The sequence below is a fragment of the Apis laboriosa genome, unplaced genomic scaffold, assembly GCF_014066325.1.
Source record: "Apis laboriosa isolate Shangri-la unplaced genomic scaffold, ASM1406632v1 scaffold29_cov151, whole genome shotgun sequence".
Lineage (NCBI taxonomy): Eukaryota > Metazoa > Arthropoda > Insecta > Hymenoptera > Apidae > Apis > Apis laboriosa.
In genome coordinates, this window is record NW_025222728.1 from 671,168 (window position 1) to 691,546 (window position 20,379).

At 31.4% G+C, this 20,379-nt stretch overlaps 4 protein-coding genes across 4 annotated transcripts; 1 reads left to right on the forward strand and 3 right to left on the reverse strand.

Moving 5' to 3' along the window:
- Positions 1-86: 86 nt before the first annotated feature.
- Positions 87-19,702, reverse strand: LOC122714330. The gene is made up of 17 exons (XM_043935591.1): positions 19,136-19,702; positions 16,057-16,246; positions 15,894-15,984; positions 15,700-15,803; positions 15,192-15,613; positions 12,785-15,110; positions 11,862-12,038; positions 9,570-9,811; positions 9,290-9,474; positions 8,628-9,212; positions 8,321-8,547; positions 7,853-7,920; positions 5,675-6,538; positions 5,088-5,092; positions 1,077-4,323; positions 605-719; positions 87-531 (listed from the first exon to the last, which is right to left on the reverse strand). The coding sequence occupies exons 2-17, from the start codon at positions 16,169-16,171 to the stop codon at positions 350-352; spliced, it is 8,955 nt and encodes a 2,984-aa protein (XP_043791526.1). The 5' UTR covers positions 16,172-16,246; positions 19,136-19,702; the 3' UTR covers positions 87-349.
- Positions 5,512-6,755, reverse strand: LOC122714400 (borealin). The gene is made up of 2 exons (XM_043935701.1): positions 6,648-6,755; positions 5,512-6,538 (listed from the first exon to the last, which is right to left on the reverse strand). The coding sequence occupies exon 2, from the start codon at positions 6,518-6,520 to the stop codon at positions 5,657-5,659; it is 864 nt and encodes a 287-aa protein (XP_043791636.1). The 5' UTR covers positions 6,521-6,538; positions 6,648-6,755; the 3' UTR covers positions 5,512-5,656.
- LOC122714401 (leucine-rich repeat-containing protein 51-like) lies at positions 7,125-7,955 on the forward strand. The gene is made up of 2 exons (XM_043935703.1): positions 7,125-7,364; positions 7,474-7,955. Exons 1-2 carry the CDS (start codon positions 7,247-7,249, stop codon positions 7,953-7,955), a joined length of 600 nt encoding a protein of 199 aa, XP_043791638.1. The 5' UTR covers positions 7,125-7,246.
- On the reverse strand, positions 7,948-9,866 carry LOC122714399 (cyclin-L1). Its single transcript, XM_043935700.1, has 4 exons — positions 9,570-9,866; positions 9,290-9,474; positions 8,628-9,212; positions 7,948-8,547 (listed from the first exon to the last, which is right to left on the reverse strand). Exons 1-4 carry the CDS (start codon positions 9,798-9,800, stop codon positions 8,301-8,303), a joined length of 1,248 nt encoding a protein of 415 aa, XP_043791635.1. The 5' UTR covers positions 9,801-9,866; the 3' UTR covers positions 7,948-8,300.
- Positions 19,703-20,379: the final 677 nt, after the last annotated feature.

A 20,379-nucleotide genomic window follows, 5' to 3' on the forward strand; every position in this document is an offset into this window, starting at 1 on the left:
TATCTAATAATGATTTGTAAAATTATAATATAATGAATGAAAAAATACATATGTAAGTAAAAAAGTGAATCATTAATAATCAAAAAGTGATCAAAAATAAAAAATTATTAAAATTATTTCTAAAAGTCAGGTAATTTTAAGCAAAAATTTGTAATCCATGAAAGTTATCACATGAAAAACTATTGTTTTCAAATTCGATTAAGTACAATTCATTTCAAATCTATTTTTCTCTATATATAATTTTTATACAACATAATTTCTTGTTGCATTTAAATTTTTCAGTTTTTTTTTTTATAAATAAATTAAATTGGACCTATCGTCGTCGAAATTGATCAGTTAAAATTATCGCTCATAATTTTAATGTCGATAAAAGTTGTTGCCCAGTTTCCATTATTAACGATTTAACATGTTCGGCGTGCATAATTTGATTACACATTTCATTGCATTTTTGAAATGTTATTATATCATCTTTTGGAAGAACACGATGTAGACTTTTTAAAGATAATGTATGTGGTAGATAATTTAAAATTGCTAAAATGAAGAGTCTATTATAATACAACTAATATAAAGTATACTTTAATATAAATATATCAAAAATGTTTACCTTTCATAATTTGCGTATATAAACATTGCAATTCTTGTCGAGTGTTTGTTGTAGAAATTTTATTTTGTGTTAGTTCAATTAAATACTTCCATTCAGAATCTTTAGTATATGTATCCTAAAAATTGAAACACAATCTTGTGAAATTCTATTGTAAAAAGAATAAAAAAATATCGTAAAAACAGTAAAGTAAGTACATTGTATCATTCATTTACTGAAACAATAGTATAACAAAATTTTAAAGAATGCAATATTCAATATTTTCAATTCTCAGAAAATTATTATTATATTAAAATTTTAAATTTAAAAATATATATATATGTTTATAAAATTCTACAAGTAAAAGATATAAATACTAAAAATAATTCGTTCTATATCAATAATAAAAGATTGCAAATTTTGAAATATTATATTATTGCATATCATATTTCAAACGAATAATATACATATGAAAAATATATTTAGATTTATTTACCTTCGCATATTGTATAACTGCTTGAGGACAATTTTCCATTAGAAGTGTTGTTGTTTCTTCTGTATTTTGAATACATAACGTTTTTAAAGATAAACTGCCATGAATTTCTTGTGTTTCAAGAAATTGTTTAACTTCGTATAAACACTCATTTGGTATAAAATCGCAAGATAATACAGATTGTAATTTAAACAATTCTGTTGGTATAGTTTTTTCAGAATCAGTCTTATCGATATCAACTAAATCTTGTAAATCGCACATATTCAAAACTTTTTGATAATCTTTCGCATATGGTGGCATCCCGTTTAGATAATGAGGTCTAAATTTGACAAATATGAAGTTATCATAATTTTCTTGCATATTTTCTCTATTTTCTATTTTGTATACTTTAGTTTGAGTTAATTTGCCTAAGTATGATCGTACTAATAACTTAAATGCTTCAACAAGAGCAAAATCTGTGCGTATTTGATTTTTATTTATAACAGATGAGTCTATAATCAATTTTGTACTGAAGTAATTATGAAGATATTTTTCAAGAAAAATTTGTAATGTCATTGCTGCATTATGTCCATCCCGTCCTACTCTTGACGGCAAATATTCTAAAAATACCTGTATAATTTGATGAAGAGATAAAATTCCATCGTCTTCTATTAATTGTATTAAAATTTCGGCAAAAGTTAAATTTTTTTGTCGCATTAACATTCCAGCAAAATCCGAAAACGTCGGAATCATTGGACTTCTTTTTTTCATAGCTGTCATATCAAACAAAAGATCCCAATGTTCTAAAACTATTCGTTTGATATATAATGCCGAAACTGGCTCAATTATTTTTTCTGCTTGTTCCTGTTTTTCAGCTTGTATATATAAGAGTGCTAACGCTAATTTAACTAACTCATCTGTTTCGTATAATAATAAAAGATGGATTAATTTTTCGGTGGTATATTCTCGCAATACAGGACTACTGAAAATCAATTTCAGTAAATCCGATTTTTTCAATTTACATATCATTTCTACAATATTAAATCCTTGAAACAACGCATCAGCTTCTGAACCACTTTTCATTGTAAGAAGAATATCTGTTAAAAAAGTAACGAGTCCCGGAGCATCTTGACTTGATTTTCTAGATAATACTTCTGAGGGTTTTAATCCTGACATTTTGTAATAAGGTATACAAAAATCCCAATCCGATTCATATTCAGAACGAATATAATAGTCTCCAAGCAACGCGCAAGATTGATTATATAAATTTTTCAATTTCAATCCATTTTTATTAGCGATATCGTCAAAATCATTAATATCTAAGCAATTGTACACAGCATCTTTAGCTAAACGTATCAAAGCATGAGCCTCCCCTAACAAATGTCGGTATGTACTAGGACTGGAAGATTTATGATTTCTTGCTGCATTTAAGATATCATAATATAAATTTTCCAATTTAGGTAAAATTAAAGAATACAAAGTCCAAGAATTTTCAGCTTTGGCTAAGAGAATTAGATAATTTTTGCTATGTAATAGTTTTTGTATTCCTAAAAATGGTCTTAATCCGATTAGACAGACTGGCTCAGAGATATTAGGACATGTTACTCTTAAATTTTCTAAATTATTTGATGTTCTTGCAATATGATGAGATAAACGTAATGTATAAGATTCAAGACCAGCTTCGGTCAATGCATGCAAAGTAGTATGTTCCAATGCTACTTGATTAACAGGTGCAGTAAATGGATAAGTAGTTAAACAAGTTACATCTGTAGGATTTGAACTAGTAGCAGAAAAGTGATAAAGATATCCTTCTTGCAAAGTGCTTAAAAAGCAACTAACACCTTGCAAATATGTATATTTATCTGATCTAAGAATTGATTTTTTCAAATAAGAATTATTACACTCTTTTCTCATGTATAATGGTTTTAGTAAAGAGCAATTGAATACTTCAGAACTTCCATCAAGTTTATTATTAGCTGCTATTATTTTAAGAGATAACAAATTTTTTATTGTATAATTTTCTGACCATCCTAAATCAGGAGAATTTGTTTTAATTATAATTCTTATATCTGATGGATTTAATATAAAAGGACTTAAAGTATGTCCAGGTCCTGCTCTTTCTAAACTTATAGATGGCAAATTAATAGTCAAGGGTTGTGAATTTCCATCAATAATTTCTTGATCAATTAATCTTTGTAATTCATCTTTTTCATTATATATTAAGTGATCCAAATTTATAATATTATCATTATTATTAGATTTTATTTTTCTAAAATCTCCTGTCTCTAGTTTGTTCCATATACTTATTTTAGAATTTTTATGCCTCTTACTTTTAAATTTTGTGCTTATTCCACTAGAATCATTGTTTTCTGATAAAATGAAATAAGGATCTTGATTAGAACTCTTACATTTTGAATTTGCTCCTTGCAATATTATGTTATCATCTTGATTATTCATATTATTGCTATTTTCTGCAAGAGAGGAATCTGTGGATATAGATGTTTTATCAATAGATGAGGAATTTGTGGAAGTTAAAGAACTCAATTGATCAATATCCTCATACATTGAATTAGTCAATCGGAAAACACATAAATTTGTCTTATCCATAATTAATATGAAATCTTCAATAATTTCCATATGTGTAGGAGAAAATGAAAATCCTAAAGACCATGGTCTTGCTTCAAAATCTATAAACTTCATCTTTGATACTTGCTGTGTTTCAATTTTGAATTCATGCAGAATAGCACTATTTCCTGAAGCTACAAGAAGATTACCAGTACTTTGACAGCAAGCAATTAATGTAGGCTGTATGCTTAAAGGTAATTCTATCATTTCTAAACTATTCAATGGTCGATTCAAACTTGGTGTAACACGTCCTGCTATTCTAGCACGCATAGGTTGACTTTGATCTTTTACCATAGCCCAATTAACATAAATTCTAACAAAATTATTAATTGCTTTCCCTGTATGATTATTAATACTTGCATCTCTAGATAATTTTGATTCCAATGTTACAACATAATCTTCTTTGGTACAATGTATCATTTGATTAATCATATCAACTGTTGGAAAAACAGTATGTAATTTAATATCAGACATCATCAAATCCCAAACTTCAATACAATGAGTTGATAATGCTAAGAGAAGCATTTCACGTCCAGATGCATTTGCTATACAGCTTGCAGTTGGTTCTTCAATTTGAGTGATGTTTTGCCCCAAAAAATTATGTACTGTGATTACACGAACCATATTGATTTTTGTATTAAATATTCTTTAAACATATCAAATTTATGTTTTTAAAAGAAAATTATGGATATTTAGCTAAAAGTATCTTTTACATTCATTTACTTATACATTTACTTATACAAGTAAATTGAACATAAATCTTAATAATTTATTTATTAATTTTAATTTATTAATAATTTGATATTATTTTAAATTTAAATTTGATATAAATATTATACTTTTTTATATTATTATATTGTGAAATTAAATTATATTTAGAAGTTTATATTATAATGTATTTTTTGAAGATTAGCTTGCATTTTTAAATTATTAACATAAAAATTATTTGTAAAATATATAAAACGATAAATTCGTTATTTTTTTCGCAATTTTTTTCGTATTTTTTAGTATAATGAGATATAAAATTAAGCAAATAAGAGAATATAAATCAAATATTATTTTTTTGTTATTTAGTATTTACTTAGATTACACAAATATAAATATTAATGCATTCAATGATGCATGTTTTGACATTCTTTTATAAATTCATCTTTTATAAATTTAACATCTTTATCTTATAGCAAATAATATTGAAAATGATTAATTATGTTGAAATATAAGAAAATCACTTTAATTAGTTATTTATAAAGTTAACGAACACTATCATATTTTATACATGATTTTACATAATCTAAAAACACTATGAATATCACAAAATAGAAGAATGCAAATACAGTTCGTTCGTTTGACAGATCTTTTAATACGCGCATGTACATTAATGGTTAGAATATACCTAGTCGTGCTACTTACGCGCCCTATTAATTTTTCTCCGTTAATACAATACATAATATTTTAAATAATATTTAAAATAATTATGAAATAAAAAATTCCAAAAAACAAAGAAATACTTCAAGAAATAATTAATGAAAATAAAAATAAATAATATAATTAGAACATCCAATACATATTAATAATCTATTAATAATCATTTAATGTATATCACTTATAATTCTATAACAAATTAAATATTAAAATTATATATAATTCATTTTATAATCTTTATTATGTCAAAAATTATACATGCAATTATATTGATCTTAATTATATTGTACAAAAATTTCAAAATGTTAATTCTCTTATTTCATAATCTTATATTAATATGCTAAAAATGTTATTGTCATAAGATATAAAATATTGTAAAAATATATATTAAATGAACATATAATTCAATTATAATTCAATTATGTATTATTTCTAATAAAATTATGACAATGTTCAGGAAATATTATGATTCTAAATTGATTTCATTGGCATAACATATATAATAGTAAAATGTGAAATACATCCTACAAAATTTTAGTTTATTATTATAATTATAATTATTTTGTTGAGATAACCTTCTCAATATGACTTTTTAAAGTTTCTAGTTGTTTCAAAGTTTCTGAATCTAATGCAGGAATATGTGACATACGTAATCCATCATTAGGTAATAAGGACATAACATTCCCATCACGCAAGGGTACATTAATGTTAGCAATATCTTCTTGAATAATTGCAGAAACTAATAAAGGACTACCTTGCATACTAAGAACCATTTCCCCTTGTCTTGGACGTCTTAATACATTTAATGGTGTATTAGGTTTTATTTTTGGAGTTACAAGATCAAATTCTTTATTTCCTGGTTTCAAAGTAGCAGGGGTTTTAAATTTATCAACTTTCATAGATTTGATATGTTTATCTTTTGTTGTTTTTTTTATAGTTTCTTGATTTATTTCACTAAGCTTCATTTTACTATTCCTTGAACTACTACGTGTCCTTCTACTAATAGCAGATTCGACTTTAGTAGCTCTTGATGTACGTGTTGTTGTTATTCCCTCGGTTACATATCCATCATCGGACGCGCTAGTAATTCTTTTTCCAGTTTTTTTTCCTTTTACTGTCATCGGAGGTACTCGTAGCGAACGATCATCAACGGATGACGAAATTTCATTACAATTTTCTTTTTCATTTTCATTATCGTAATTAAGTACTTCACTAAGTGTCATTTGCCGTATCTCAGCCGGAAGTCGAGATAAAGTAACGTCAACGAAAGTTTCAATACTTTTTATTGCCATTTTTGATTCTGCTTCCATTTTCGAAATTCGTAAATGTGCTTGTCGCTCAAAATCTTTAATTAATAAATCACTTTCTTCTAAAAATTCTTCTTGTTGTTTTGGTTTCTGAACATGTTTTGTACGCGGCATTTTTAGTAGCCGTAGAATCTAAAAATATAATTAAATTTTTTTTTTTGCTTTTTATCACGTCTCTTTATTGTCGTTTAAATAAAATTTGTGGATGTAATTATCACAATTTTTTATTTAGTCGACTTACATTGGAATGTTTTCGATTTCGTTTACCGCCGTTAATAGTTTATAATTCGATCAATGATTATAAAGAAATATAGAAAGATAAAATAATGGAAAAATATGTGTACCTTATAAAAAGAGCAACCTAGTGTCATTATTCTGCATTAAATTTAAGTGTTCAAAAATATATTTAAATTAATGTAATCAATTTAATTTAAATTATGTCACATTACAAAATTTTAGATTAGACGTTACAATTTTTTATATTATCTTTTTTATTTCATTCTTACAATTATTGAACTATAATATGAAGTATGAAATATATTTTACTAAAATTATATTATTCTATACTGAAATATATTCATAAAATGATATAATTAAAATTATTTTTATTATATATAACAATAATTATTGGATAAGTGACTATCTATATTATTCTGTCTATATTCTGTCCATATTTAGAAAAATTATGGAAATAGGAATTTTAAATGAAAAATAAAAATTTTAATTATAATATTTAGAATTGACAATTAATTTTAAGTAAACTTTTTATATGTATTCTCAATATTAACATTGAAGTAATTTCTTCAAGATTTGACAAATCTTTATCTTTCAAATATTAAAATGGAGAGTATTATTCGTTACGAAAAACCATATTCTGATTATAAACGAACTGAACAACAAGAAATGTTAATAGCAGCCCCATTGGATTTATCATTTAAAAGAGCAACCACAATGAATGGTATGTTACATTATATAAAATTTTTAATTAAAAAAATATTGTTAAAATTATACATTATTTTCTAAATTTAAAGATAACATTAATAAAAATATTTATTTTATTACAAGAGAATTGGCAAATAAACGTCCACAGTCAGTACGAACGGGTAAAATTCCATTGCGAACATCTGCAGATCGTTTCGTAACATGTTCTTTATGGTTAAGCAATAATTTATTGACTTCAATGGACGGATTTGAAAGTCTTGCACAAAAAGTTCTCGATGATCCAGAGCATCTTAGTTGGATCGATCTTTCTTTTAATAAGATAAAAGAAATTGGAGATGATATTATAAAATTTCCGAATATAAAAATATTTTATTTGCATGGAAACAATATTTCGAATATTAATGATATTGTTAAATTGAAAAAGTTACAAACTCTTAGATCTTTAACATTACACGGAAATCCCATTGAAAATCTTCCATATTATAGAGGATATGTTGTTCATACTTTACCACAATTAACAGCATTAGATTTTTCAGCAGTATTATCTACTGAGAGGAAAAAGGCAGCACCTGCTGGATTTTATAAAGTAATATATGGTAATACATGAATATAAAATTTTATTTTCAAGTTTTGTATTAAATACACGCTTTCTTTTAAGTATCATTACTTGTAATATTTTTTCAAGAATGTACCATTTATCTCGAGGTACTTTGACTCAACATTCTTAGAAATAATTTATTTCAAATCTACTGTTATATCATTGTTAAATTAACTCAAGATATGTACCATACAGTAGAAATTATTTGTTCTATTTAAATGTATATTAATTAACAGAGATAAAAAAGGCCCCATATTATATTACAAATTGAATGTGACAGCCCATGTGTTCGCAGTAATTTCTTTCTTTTTTGCGATATCTATATGTATAATGATTTTTTGTACATTAAATAATTCAATGTCGTCTGTGTTTACTGCGATGTTTACTTGATTTTTCTACATCTCTATCTCGAGATCGACTACGTGATCTATAACGACTACGAGATGATTTGTGACTGCCAGATCGCCTTCGTTGCGCCTTTTTCGGTTTTCGAGATCGTCCATGACTATGACTGCGAGATCTGCTTCTACTATGTTTTTTTCTCTTGGAATGCTTTGTTCCTTCACCTCTAGATGGTGAAGTACTTGGTGATTTTGAACGCCTATATAGTAATAAAAATGATTTTAGATATTTATATTATAAATTATATTTTATTATTTCTTTTTTTCTCTTATAATATACCTAGGTGACTTTGTTCTTTCGGGTGCAGCATGAGTACCGCTACGACTAATGAATCCACCCCAAGCATTATGATGTTTGGGCAGTGGTGGGCTAGGTGTGTGGCTATCGACATCTCCACTTCTTGCTTTGGTTCTTGCTTCCTGATATTGTCGACGAAGTTCTTCTACACGTTTTTCTAATTGTTCTGGTTTAACACGAGGTCGAAAATAAAGTCGTAATATACGACGACAAACATCTCTAATTGCAGATTCATTAACTTTAAAAAGAGAAAACCAAGCAGGTGAAGTAGGTAAAGGTAACTGAAGTTGTCTTGCTCCCAAATATACACATGCACAAGCAACAGTTTCTGGTTGATATCTTAAGAATACATCAGATCTTAAAGAATCATTCATATAATTCCAACATTGTTGCATCAAAGCATGATTTTTTTCATAGCCCAATACTTGTAAATACATAACAATTATTTTATGAGGATGTTTTACATGAACACAAAAACCTAATTCTTTTAGGACTCTTCTTTCAGATTTAATTACCTGATTTTTTAGAGCTACATAATTTTGATCAAGTATTACTGGTTGTATTGGCCTAAAAAAAAATTTGATAATAAATATTATATATACATATATAATTCTATAATATTAAAAATAAAACATTGTATTTACTTTTGGCTAGAAACTTGTTTAATATGATTAAACACATTAATAACATCTCTAATACGTCTAGGTGCTTCTTCAATTTTACTAGCTAAACAGATACAGCCCATTGCAGTTGTTTCCATATTATGTCTAACTAACGATTTACTATAATAAAATCGTTGAAATATAACTTGTCCTGTGGCCATTGCAACCTAAAGAAATAATAATGGAAGTAAAATTAATTCAGAGGTTATAGAGGTTATAACGTTTACAAACATTTTGTTTACTTGTGAAAAAAATCACAAACCTGTGGTAATTTCAATAAAATACCAGCTGTCTGAATTAGTTCACATCCTAATATTCTTAGATCAGTTTCGGTTTCTGCATCCAATCCATCTAAATGTGACGGCGTCGAGTTGAGTTTTTCTTCAGGTAAAAGACAATTTTGAAGTGTTAGTACGATTTTTCCATAAGGTTTCGTATTGCCTGTGATTGTATTTTTTGCCGGAGCCGTAGAATTTTCTTTTGTATTACTCATTATAAGTTTCACTGTTTAAACACAGTAAAAACTTTTTGTTCAATCACTTGTGAAAAAAGAGGTTAACCTTTCATTTCCTCGAATGAACCATACCTTCTCGAAGTATAACTTTAAACTTTAGTACTTATATATATATAAAAAAGTATAGTTCGCATAGAACTCGTTTCTTCCGTATGGCGCTACTGTCTATTTTTGATAATCAATTGTTTTATTCATTTTTGTCATTATTTTAATAAAATAAACGAGAGTAAATATTTATATTAAAAAGATTTCCTTCAAATTATTTTCAATATAATAAATTTGTATAAAAAATCTTATATATATATATTTAAACATTAAAAAATAATTGTTCGTTTGTATAATTTTTGAGCATTTCCGGTAACTAATTAATAGTTTGTGGAACACAATTGGGCGCGAATCATAATTGCTTCGAAAAGTTTGAAATATTAAGTGCAGTGTTAAAATATAGTGGTAAAAGATAAAAAAGAATATTGAAATAAAATTAAGATATCATATTTTTTTCATATTATCTTTCAAGAATATTTTTGATTAATAAATTTAGCAAAACATAGGTAAATATATAATATAATAATCGTTTAAATCGTTAAAAATTTAATTATAATTATATAAATAGATTTTTGAATATTGTTTGTTCATATTTTTTTACAGAATATTTAATTTATCAACATAATTCGGTATTTAGAAGCAACAACATAGCAAACTGGTGAGTTTTTTTATATTTTTTAATATTATTCTAAAATTTTATTTTTCTAATCGACAAATTATGCTATATATATTATATATATTATATATATATAAGATACTCGAATATTTCAAATTATAAAATTTTTTAGCCTTCAACATAGGATAGGAAAAAACTATAACGATATTTTGTTTAATTATATAATGATATATCTTTTTGTTATTACATGTAATTTTTTGTTTAAAAATCAACATGCATACAATTGCATTTTAAAACTTTAATAGTGTCAAATTCACACGAATTTTCAATTAATTAAAATTGAATTTTTTCGAACTTACAAAATAATAGGATTTTGCACGCAATTTTGTAAGGATGACATATTAGTGCAATTATAAATATATACACACATATATCAAGAAATATATATAATATAATACAATCGCATAACATAACAATTATTTATACAACGTATACAAAATAGTAACTTATAATGAAACGTAACGCAAAGTAAATAAAGAAATAACAATAGGATAGATATCATTTATATGTTATACACATAATTATATTTTTTATTTCTTCGAGTTCTTTTTTTAATTTCGGTCCCTATTTTTCTTATTACATACAAATTTTACAACTGTAAGTGAATGGAAAAACAGATTTCATATCGAGTACCTTCTTCGTTGTACTAATATAACCTTGCGTTTACATAATTCGTTATGCAGATTGAATTATTGAAATTTAAAAGCGCATTTTAATGCGAGGTATTTTGATAAATGTTCTGCTTCGTAAAATTAGTACGGACCGAAGTAGGAACAATTTTTATGATTAAAAATAAAATTATTATACAAATCATATTAATCGTATTTTACAAAATTTTTGTTTATTAATCATTAAAAATCGTATTATATTAATGTATTCATTCGTACAGAAAAGATTTATATCTCGATAAAAATCTTGTTATATCCATAAAGCAACTATACATACATGAAAGTTCTTGAAGTCGAGTGGTCTTAAAAAGTTTGAAAAAATAAAATTTCCAGCATTCGCGCTGTATTATTCCCTGTATTGTGCGATGCATATATATTGCATTTTTCTAAAAGATCTTAAAGCATATTATTGCGTTAATGATTGTCGGTAACATAGTAACTTGTCGAATCGATAATTTGTAATGATGCTTTGTACTAATTTTTGTCAAATTAGTTCGACAAATTGCCACATTATCAACAATTGTTGCCACAAAATTTTCATTCGTCTCATCTTGTCTCGAATTAGAAAATATAAATTCTACGATTTGCTGGTACGAATTAATGTAATGGGACTCGACCATCAAATAGGTCAATTGGAAGAGAACAAACTACCGGTTGTTTTATGATTGTCGTGGCAGTGCAAATTGCAGTAGAAAGCACTGCGCATTTTATGTTTATATTTGGACATAAAAAATCCGATAGTCTGAATTTTAGCCAGACATGGTGTGATGTGCATTGATCTCAATGCAAAGATAAAGTTATTTAAAAAAGTGCCAGTTATTGATATTGCTAAAAAGCAATATTTATTATTTTATATTTCTAAGTTATGTCATTAAAAAGACTAATGCACTTCGCTATCTAGCAAATTTCAAGCACATAAAGACGTTCCTTTAAAATCTCACATAAACACTTCAAACACTTTCAGTTATAAGTTTAAATATCAATCATTTAAAAAGAAAAAAGTTCGCACTGCATATCGATTAACACGTATCAATTATAGCAATAAACAATAATTTTTTATGCCTGTTCAATGTAACATGTCGGTAATATATCGACTTGTAGTCAAAATTAGATGCTTCATGTTCATTTTCAAATAATAGAATTTCTCTACGTTCAAGATCACTTATTAAATAAAACTTGAAATACATTTCATTATTTATACGCAGTTGCATATTTTTAGATATGAAGGAAAACACAAATGTAATATTTTCATCTTTTTGATTTTGTAACTTAACCTGATTTTCTGATACTTAATTCCGCACTGTAAATTTCGATCAAATCTTTTATAGTTTTAAAACAGAATAAATGTATATAGATTTACAAAAGATACGTTAAAATTTAACATTTTTCTTCAAATTGATTTTCACATAAGAGAATCACATAGAGTTCATTGTCTTGTTATTTAAATTTGCAACATAACATAGCAAAATTGTAATCACAATGACGAAAGTGAGCATTTTACACTCCCGATAGCCGATTAATGAAATTTGATTTATGAAACCAGAATGTATTTAATGAACTTGGTTGACGTCAGCGTGATGGTACACCGACATCGGCGGATCGAATTCGAAGAAGATCGGCACGAAGCATCAGCGGCATGCGTATGGCTGACGATTCGGCAGGTCGCCACATTACTGGTGATCGTTCTCGTGACAATGGTGTTGGAATTGGACAATCATTCACACGATGTGGTGCAGGAGTCAAAGAACCTGGAGGTGCACGATAATATTTATGACCACCAAGTGTTACAATTTGTCCCTGATCTGAAATGTTTGGTATGTCTTTAATTGTTGATTTTGTCTTAAGTTTTGTCACTGGCTGTGGTATTCTTAATGGATGTATGTCCATTTTCTTTCCTCCGCTCAGATCTAGAATATCTCTTGATTCTTGATCCCTTTTCCGTTTAGTAGGAAGTGCTTGTCGTTGCTGATCACGTTCTGGTTGTTTGGTTTGCCTTGGTTTTAATGGTGCAGGCATCCTTATTTGTCCTGCTTTTAATGCCTTTAGTACTCGTGGATCGACAGATCTATCATTTAAAGTAATGCTTGGACTTACTTTTCCCAGAGTATTCTTTCGATTATCTTTGGAATCATTTGGTTCAATAGATCCACTACTATTTCCAGGTGATTTTGGTGCTGTTAGAGTTATACTAAGACTTGCAGGAATGTTTAATCCACAACCATCTAATATATTTCTTGTATCATTCGAAAGTATTGGACTTGAGGAAGGTTTTGAACTTGATGTTGTGAGTGTTCGACTAGGTCCAGCTTCTGCAATTATATTTCCCGGTCTTTTTGCTGAAATAACATGTTCCGTTGTTAATTTTCGAGGTGATTTCGTATTATTTTGCATAACAGGAGACGGATGTACATGAGTTTGCTTTTTTGAGATATGAGTTTGAATCTGTTGTTTCTTTCTTCTGATATCAAAGATTGGTAAACCTGGTGGACATTTTCTTTTCACTGCTCCCGCGGGAACTATAGGTGGATCATTAGAAAAAGTGTATACATCCACTTTTGCAGGATTATTATTAATGCTGATGTTCATACTTGGATTTGTACTTTTTGAGTAACCAAACGTGCAAGTATCTATATCATTGCATTGTTTATTCGTGTTCATTCGCGCATTGTTACTAATTCCACTCATTGGTTTACTTACATTCGAAATATTTCCACTTGCATTTACACTAATATTTTCATTATTACTTTTATTCTTTGAATTATTTATATTATTTGAAGTTTCTGTTGCGTTATCATCTTCTTTTTTCGGAGTGACGTTATCTTTGTTTTGTGTATCATTAATCTCATCTTTCATATTTAATTCGTTAGAGGAAGATTCTAATTTTATTTCGGATCCTGTCTCTCTAGCTGTCAGCTGAAAACTTTGAAGGAATTGTTTTTTTTCTTGCTGTTCTCCTGGTTTTTTCTGTATACTTTTTAAAGTATTGCCATTAGTATTGTTGGTAGTACTAATAGTTTTCTCAGGAGTCAATCGTTCCATAAAAGTTACTCTTCTTCTTTGTTCTTCTTGTTTTTCTATTTGACGTTTCTCTCTGTTCCTCTGTAACTGTTGAATAAGTAACGCCTCAGAACTATCTTTGTCTACTTGGCCACAATGTAATAATACATTACTGATAACTTTCGGCTTGTTTGGACTTGTATTGTTTGGTGAACATTGTTTTAAAGTAATCTTCACTCCATTTGAATTCTGTCCGTTTCCTATACTTACAACACTAAATTCTGGATTTGAAGATTTTGTTTCAATATTTGTAATGCTTTGTTCTTTCGAATTCCAACTTCCTGGCGGACTTCTCAAAACTTCATATCTTCCATCTGAGTTCTTGAGTATTTTTATAGGTGTTTTAATTTGTTTATTTTCACTATTCGATGTGGATGAGACATTATTTGTATTAGTAGTTGTCGTTGCCGATGAAACAACTGTGTTGGTAGCTGTCGTTGTTGACGTAATATTCGTCGATGCTATGGAAACTATCGTTGATGTCGTGGTTGTCGATGTTACTACACTACTTATAAGTTGATCTTCTTTAATAGTTATTTTATGGTTATCAATAGTCTCGTTTGTAGATATTTGTTCACTTGGAGAACGCGATTTTTCATTCGAAATTTCATTTTGATTGTCCAACGTGGTTTTTTCATCGGTATCCTTTATAGATTTTGTTTCCGATTTGGATTCTATATCATTCTCAGGATTTTCCGAATTAATGTTGTTCTGTATAGCAATAGTGGTGTCGACTGGAGGAAAACTGGCGCCCAAACCTGGTGTAGAAGGCCTGTCGTGAGGAGGTGCCTCTAATCTTTGCTCTTCTAATGCAACTCGGTAAAAAAATCGCATTGGTGCATTCTAAAAATAGAATTTTTAAACATCAAATGATAAAAGAAACACATTTAAAACATTTCATAAGAAGAATAGACAATACTTTACCCTTTTCCATGCGTAAATATAAGCGACATCCATTAGGGTCCAATGTTCCGGAAGTGGAGCACGTCGATGACAAATTTCGATCGTGTACCTTGTCATATCGACATTGTATTTCGAAGCTAAGAATTTTTTTAAATGCGCAATAGTTACCAGTGCTGGACATTGAAGGTATCGCCTACTCGTTGTATTTGTGCTATGATTGTTAGCATTATTGCTATAACCATTATTACTACCATTGTTACTGTTATTATTTTGATTATTAGATGCGTTAGAATTGTTGGTATCATCGTTGGTGCTAAGTAAAATGCTCATAGGATCGGCTCCGGGCGGTAAATATTCCAAGCTTAAACTAACAGCATCTTCTGGAGCGAAAATTAATCTTCCGCTAACATCTTCTCCACGTTGTTCTGGAGTCGCTAAATCCGCTATATATAAAATATATGCGTCGAAATAATTGTTATGAAAAATACAATCAAATTAAAAGATAGATAATAATTTTGAATAGTTTTACCATGCTCCGGATGTTTTTTGTAAAACTCTCTTCTTTTTCGCATCTCTTTGTGATATAATCCTGGAACCAATTTGTATACGATATCTTGCAATGCCTTATCAGCTCTGAAAATAAGTTTTTTAAATAATTTCCCATTTCGAAGAACTTAAAATTTCTAGATCTTGTAAACTTCTAGATCGACTAACGAAACTTACTTGATATTCGGTTTGGCTTTGTTGAGAACATGTTTACAAGAAGGACAATGAGCTTCTGTGTTGAGATGCTTGAGAATACAGCTTCTGCAAACTGAGCAGCAAAAAAGCAATATATTATTTCTGTTCCGCGGAATATAATTCAAATTTGATTTAATTTACTTACACGAATGCAAACATTCGACAACAGTGGTTGCATCTATAAGATATCCTCTGCATAAAGGACAAATAAGATAGGGATTTACCTCTCGGAGGTAAGTCCTTTTACCTATTCCCGACATTTTTCTTATTCTTAATTGTCGGTGATAATGTCTGTAACGATAAACACGATTCCATGTAATATCTCCAATGGAAAGCTGTAACGTCAAAAAAATCAATCTTAGTATCAATGAAAATTTTTATTTCTTGTTAAAGCATTAAGAGAGATAATAAGAGTAAATAAAAGTCGTAAGTAAAATAAAAGTCGTCATATGAAGCGTAAAGAAATATAGGTATAATGTTTTCATTATCAAAATGCATCTCGCGTATCCCTTTCCGTGCTTTGATCGACAAAACAAACAGATTAGAATTCTAAATGCGTTTGATTATTTATCATATGTGGTACTTTTATGAAAAGCAGCTGTCTCATCCATGCGCGACGATAACGAGATACGCGACGATAATTCGCAAGTTTCGCAGATAAATCGCATGACATAGGAAACGGTTAGGCCGAGTCATGGTGTTTAGCCCACTTTCCCGAAGGTTTCTCAGGTAGCTAGAATCCCGTTGCCTCGTTCTCGGGCCCCCCTCCATCCGATTTCAACCACCCGTAGGTATACGGGTGCGTTTTATCCTCGTATTCTCCCTGCCTGAAATTGTCCTTTCCGTTTTTCCACTCGCCTAGCATGGTGAAATCGTGGATGGCAGCCCTTAGTCTGCGAACGAAACGCGTATGCATCCATGTACCCGCCAAATATCTGCCCATATATCGCGGAATTTTGCAGAGAGCCAACGATAAGTCAGTAAACGGTGCCGTTATCGCTGCCAAGAATTAACTCTACTCGTTTCGAGATCGTTCTATGAATTCTAAGTGTTTCGATTGATCTGAGAGCACGTGTACGAACGAGATATCGACAACGATACGGTGCATCGAAATATGGAGAAGTGAATATGGATGGAAAATTACATTCAATTTCTAATGTCATTTGCTACGAATCTACATACGTTAACGTTGTTTCGTGCTATCAACAGACACTAACGGAAACTAAAGGAGATTCTTGCTCGAATTTCTGTTACGAGGTTTCTCCCGCTTTATCTCGCTCGTTGCTATATCTTCGAGATTCTGCTCGTAAGTTCTCATTCGATCGTTTGCGTCCGTTTGCTTGGACACTTTCCTCCGAGTGCAGCACATGTCGCGAATGCAGGGACGCGTCAAAGTAAAGGCCTGTACACAACTAAGAGTAGATAAGAATAATCTTCGAAACGAGAAGATATTGAGAAGATATTCTTCGAATCTCGAATGACGATGATGCATTTGTTAGGGAACCTAACAGATTAGAAGATCTAGGTGAGCATCGAATTCAATTATCGCGATGGAAATTAACTAGAATTATTTACATATCGAATCGGCTAACTTTAGGTACACACCACACGTTCTGCAATTCTAGTACTTCGTCTATTTATATCGAGCTGGTCGTAAGAAGAAGCAAAATTCTCAAACGAAATTGTGACAAGCGATAGAAAGAGAGATCACTTCGAATCAATCGTGAAATCGTGCAAATTCTCATAATATTGAAATAGTTATACTAATATTAGATTAGTTATCATCAAGTGTTGTTTCAAAAAGACTTATTTTAAAAAATCAAGTAATTTTTGTTACTTTTCTTCATATAAATTTTATCAATTGCATCAGCAAGTTAGAAAGAATATAATAACGAGAAAGCTTTGTTAAGAGAACGTTCTTTCAATGGAGTTTACACGAACATGCCCTCATTTTTGAACGTCTCATTTTCTTTCGCGAAACTTTAGTCGTCTTATCGCGCGTTACAGATTAGACCCCCAGCTGCTTTCTGATCCCTCGACCATCGCTTCTATACGCTTGTACCCCGAGAAAAGAGAGTAGGGAGACGTCGACCCTACTGGACGGAAGACCACGATTCGAAGTAACCTAGCGACGGTCTACAAAAATCGCAAAAGAAAGGCATTCAATCGTCCAGCTTGTCTTACGACCGTTGTCCAGGAAAAAAGTATTCTTTCCTCTCCAAATGTTCGAGGTTCGCGAACATTCGTTTCTCTTTGTAAAATTTATTTCCAGACGCGGTAAAATCGAAAATGATTAGGTAATCGCATTCTTTTCAACGATTTGTCAGCATAGTTTCTTCGATATAGTTGTTAAGCGACGATAAGAAATTTTTAATTAATAAGCTGAAATCGCCGAATAAAGCGCCGACGATAGGCTTTCGAACTTGATCTCATCCATCGAAAGGAATTTCCCGCCTATTGTTTGTTCCGTTGCTTTCGTATTCCATGTTTCACAGCGATCTGGTTGTTGAGACGGCCAGCTGATTAATCAGTAGAGACACGTTTCCTTGCATATCGTAGGCAACGGAGGGGTTTGCACGATCGCGAGCGCGAACATTCCGCGACGAAAGCGGCAAAACGAGTTTTTTTTTTCAGTGGAAAGCTTTCGATGTGCTACCTTCGATTTCGGACAATAACTGTTAGATTTCGCGTTCTAAAAAGCGATTATCCTCGCAGAAAAACTGAACGACCGATACTCATGCTCTCTGTGAGAAACCGGCCGTGTTCCCAGTCGATGTTTATTCCATCGTCGCGCGTATCGCGAACGCATACCGAGCGATTTCGTCGAGGACGAAAGAGGAGGCAGCGCGAATATGAGAAAACGCATAAATACACGAGTGCCGCGTACGAGAATAAGACGACGCGTGTAAGTTGGAGAAAGAGGGAATATGAGCAAGAGGATAGATCGAGGAGAGGGGCAAACGGGTAGTAACGAGAGAAAGAGGGAGAGAGAGTGAGAGCGGGACAGAAAAGAAGAAGGGAGGGAGAAAAAGATGGAGGAAACCGCTCTCTCCGTCTTACTCTCCCTTTTTCTTTCTTCTCCCTTGCTCTTTCTTGCCCTCTTCCCCTCCCTGTTTCTCGCTGTTGTTTCTCAGCATTCAACCGGCGAGTAGGTTTACATGTACACAAGTGTATTCGCTGGAAAGCGCTATATTGGGTGATAGAGTGTGCGTGCGTGTACTTACGTGCGAGCATGCGAACCGTACGTGCGGCTACACGCATACGAGAGTGGCTAACGCTATCCTCTATGGTAGTAGAGCATACTGGCCGCGTACGTACACAAAGCGATGCCGTATCGTTCGTGCTCCAATGATATTGTAGAGGAAATGCGAGGTCGCTACAGTATTCGGGTTCGGGTTCAAACTCGAAGTCCTCCCTCTTGCGAAATCGAGATGAGGGCTGTCCAGACAACAGTGACGTCGCGTGCTCGATGTATACGCGATTTCGTGACGTACAACCAGCTTCCCTGGCATTCGAGTAAACCCGACGGGATTTACTTTCACCTTACCGCCGACTGTGCACTAAGCTCTGAAATTACGCTACGGCCTGGCAAGACTCGTTAAAAAGAAATTATAATACGAGCTCAAAAATCACAACAACGACAATTATCGTGACAACGATGACGACGACGACGACGACGACGATGAATACACGGTTAGACAGGAATACGATGAGTCCGTACAATGGCGCCACGGAATACTGTGCGGCGTTTTATGGAACTAAACCACGGAAATGAACGACATCGGCCATAAAACGATCGTAGCAACACACGAAATACCGAACAGTACGGCGACTCACGCCAAACTAAACTGAAACCCCGAGTGGGATATGCCCTTTCCCCTCTTTCCCCTCCCTCTGGCAGTCCCTGCATCCCTTTGCCGCGCGCCCCTTTTGCGCTCCATGTTCACCCCCTCCATAGTCTTTCTCTCCTGTCCTCCAGGCTTTACACACTCCTCGCTACGCCTGTCGTTTCGTTTTACTCCTCTCTTCGCTTCTCTTCTCTTCTCTTCCCTTCTCTTCTGTTCTCTTCTCTTCTCTCTCTTCTCTCCCTTCGCGTTCTCTCTCTTTGTCTCTCTTCCTAATTCCGACTCTTTCTTGCCCCTTCGAGCACCGTATCTTTACTCGACTGTTCGCTTGACTAGCCTGCCTAGTCTGCCTGGCTGCCAGCCTGGCTTACCCGAGTTGTCTGCCTTGCCTGCTCGCCTGCCTGCCTGCCTCGCTGCCTGTACGAGTCGTTTTTCTCTCCATTCCTCTATGCGCGCTTCTGGCCACCCCTCCTCTCTCTGCCGAGTGGTACGTACCGACACTAGTGTACTACACGGAACACACGAACGAGCGACTACTCCCCCTTCACCCTATCGAGGATCACGCCGCGTTACCAGCCGGGTTACGAGCTCCCCTCTATTCGTGCGCCGATACCTCACCCTTT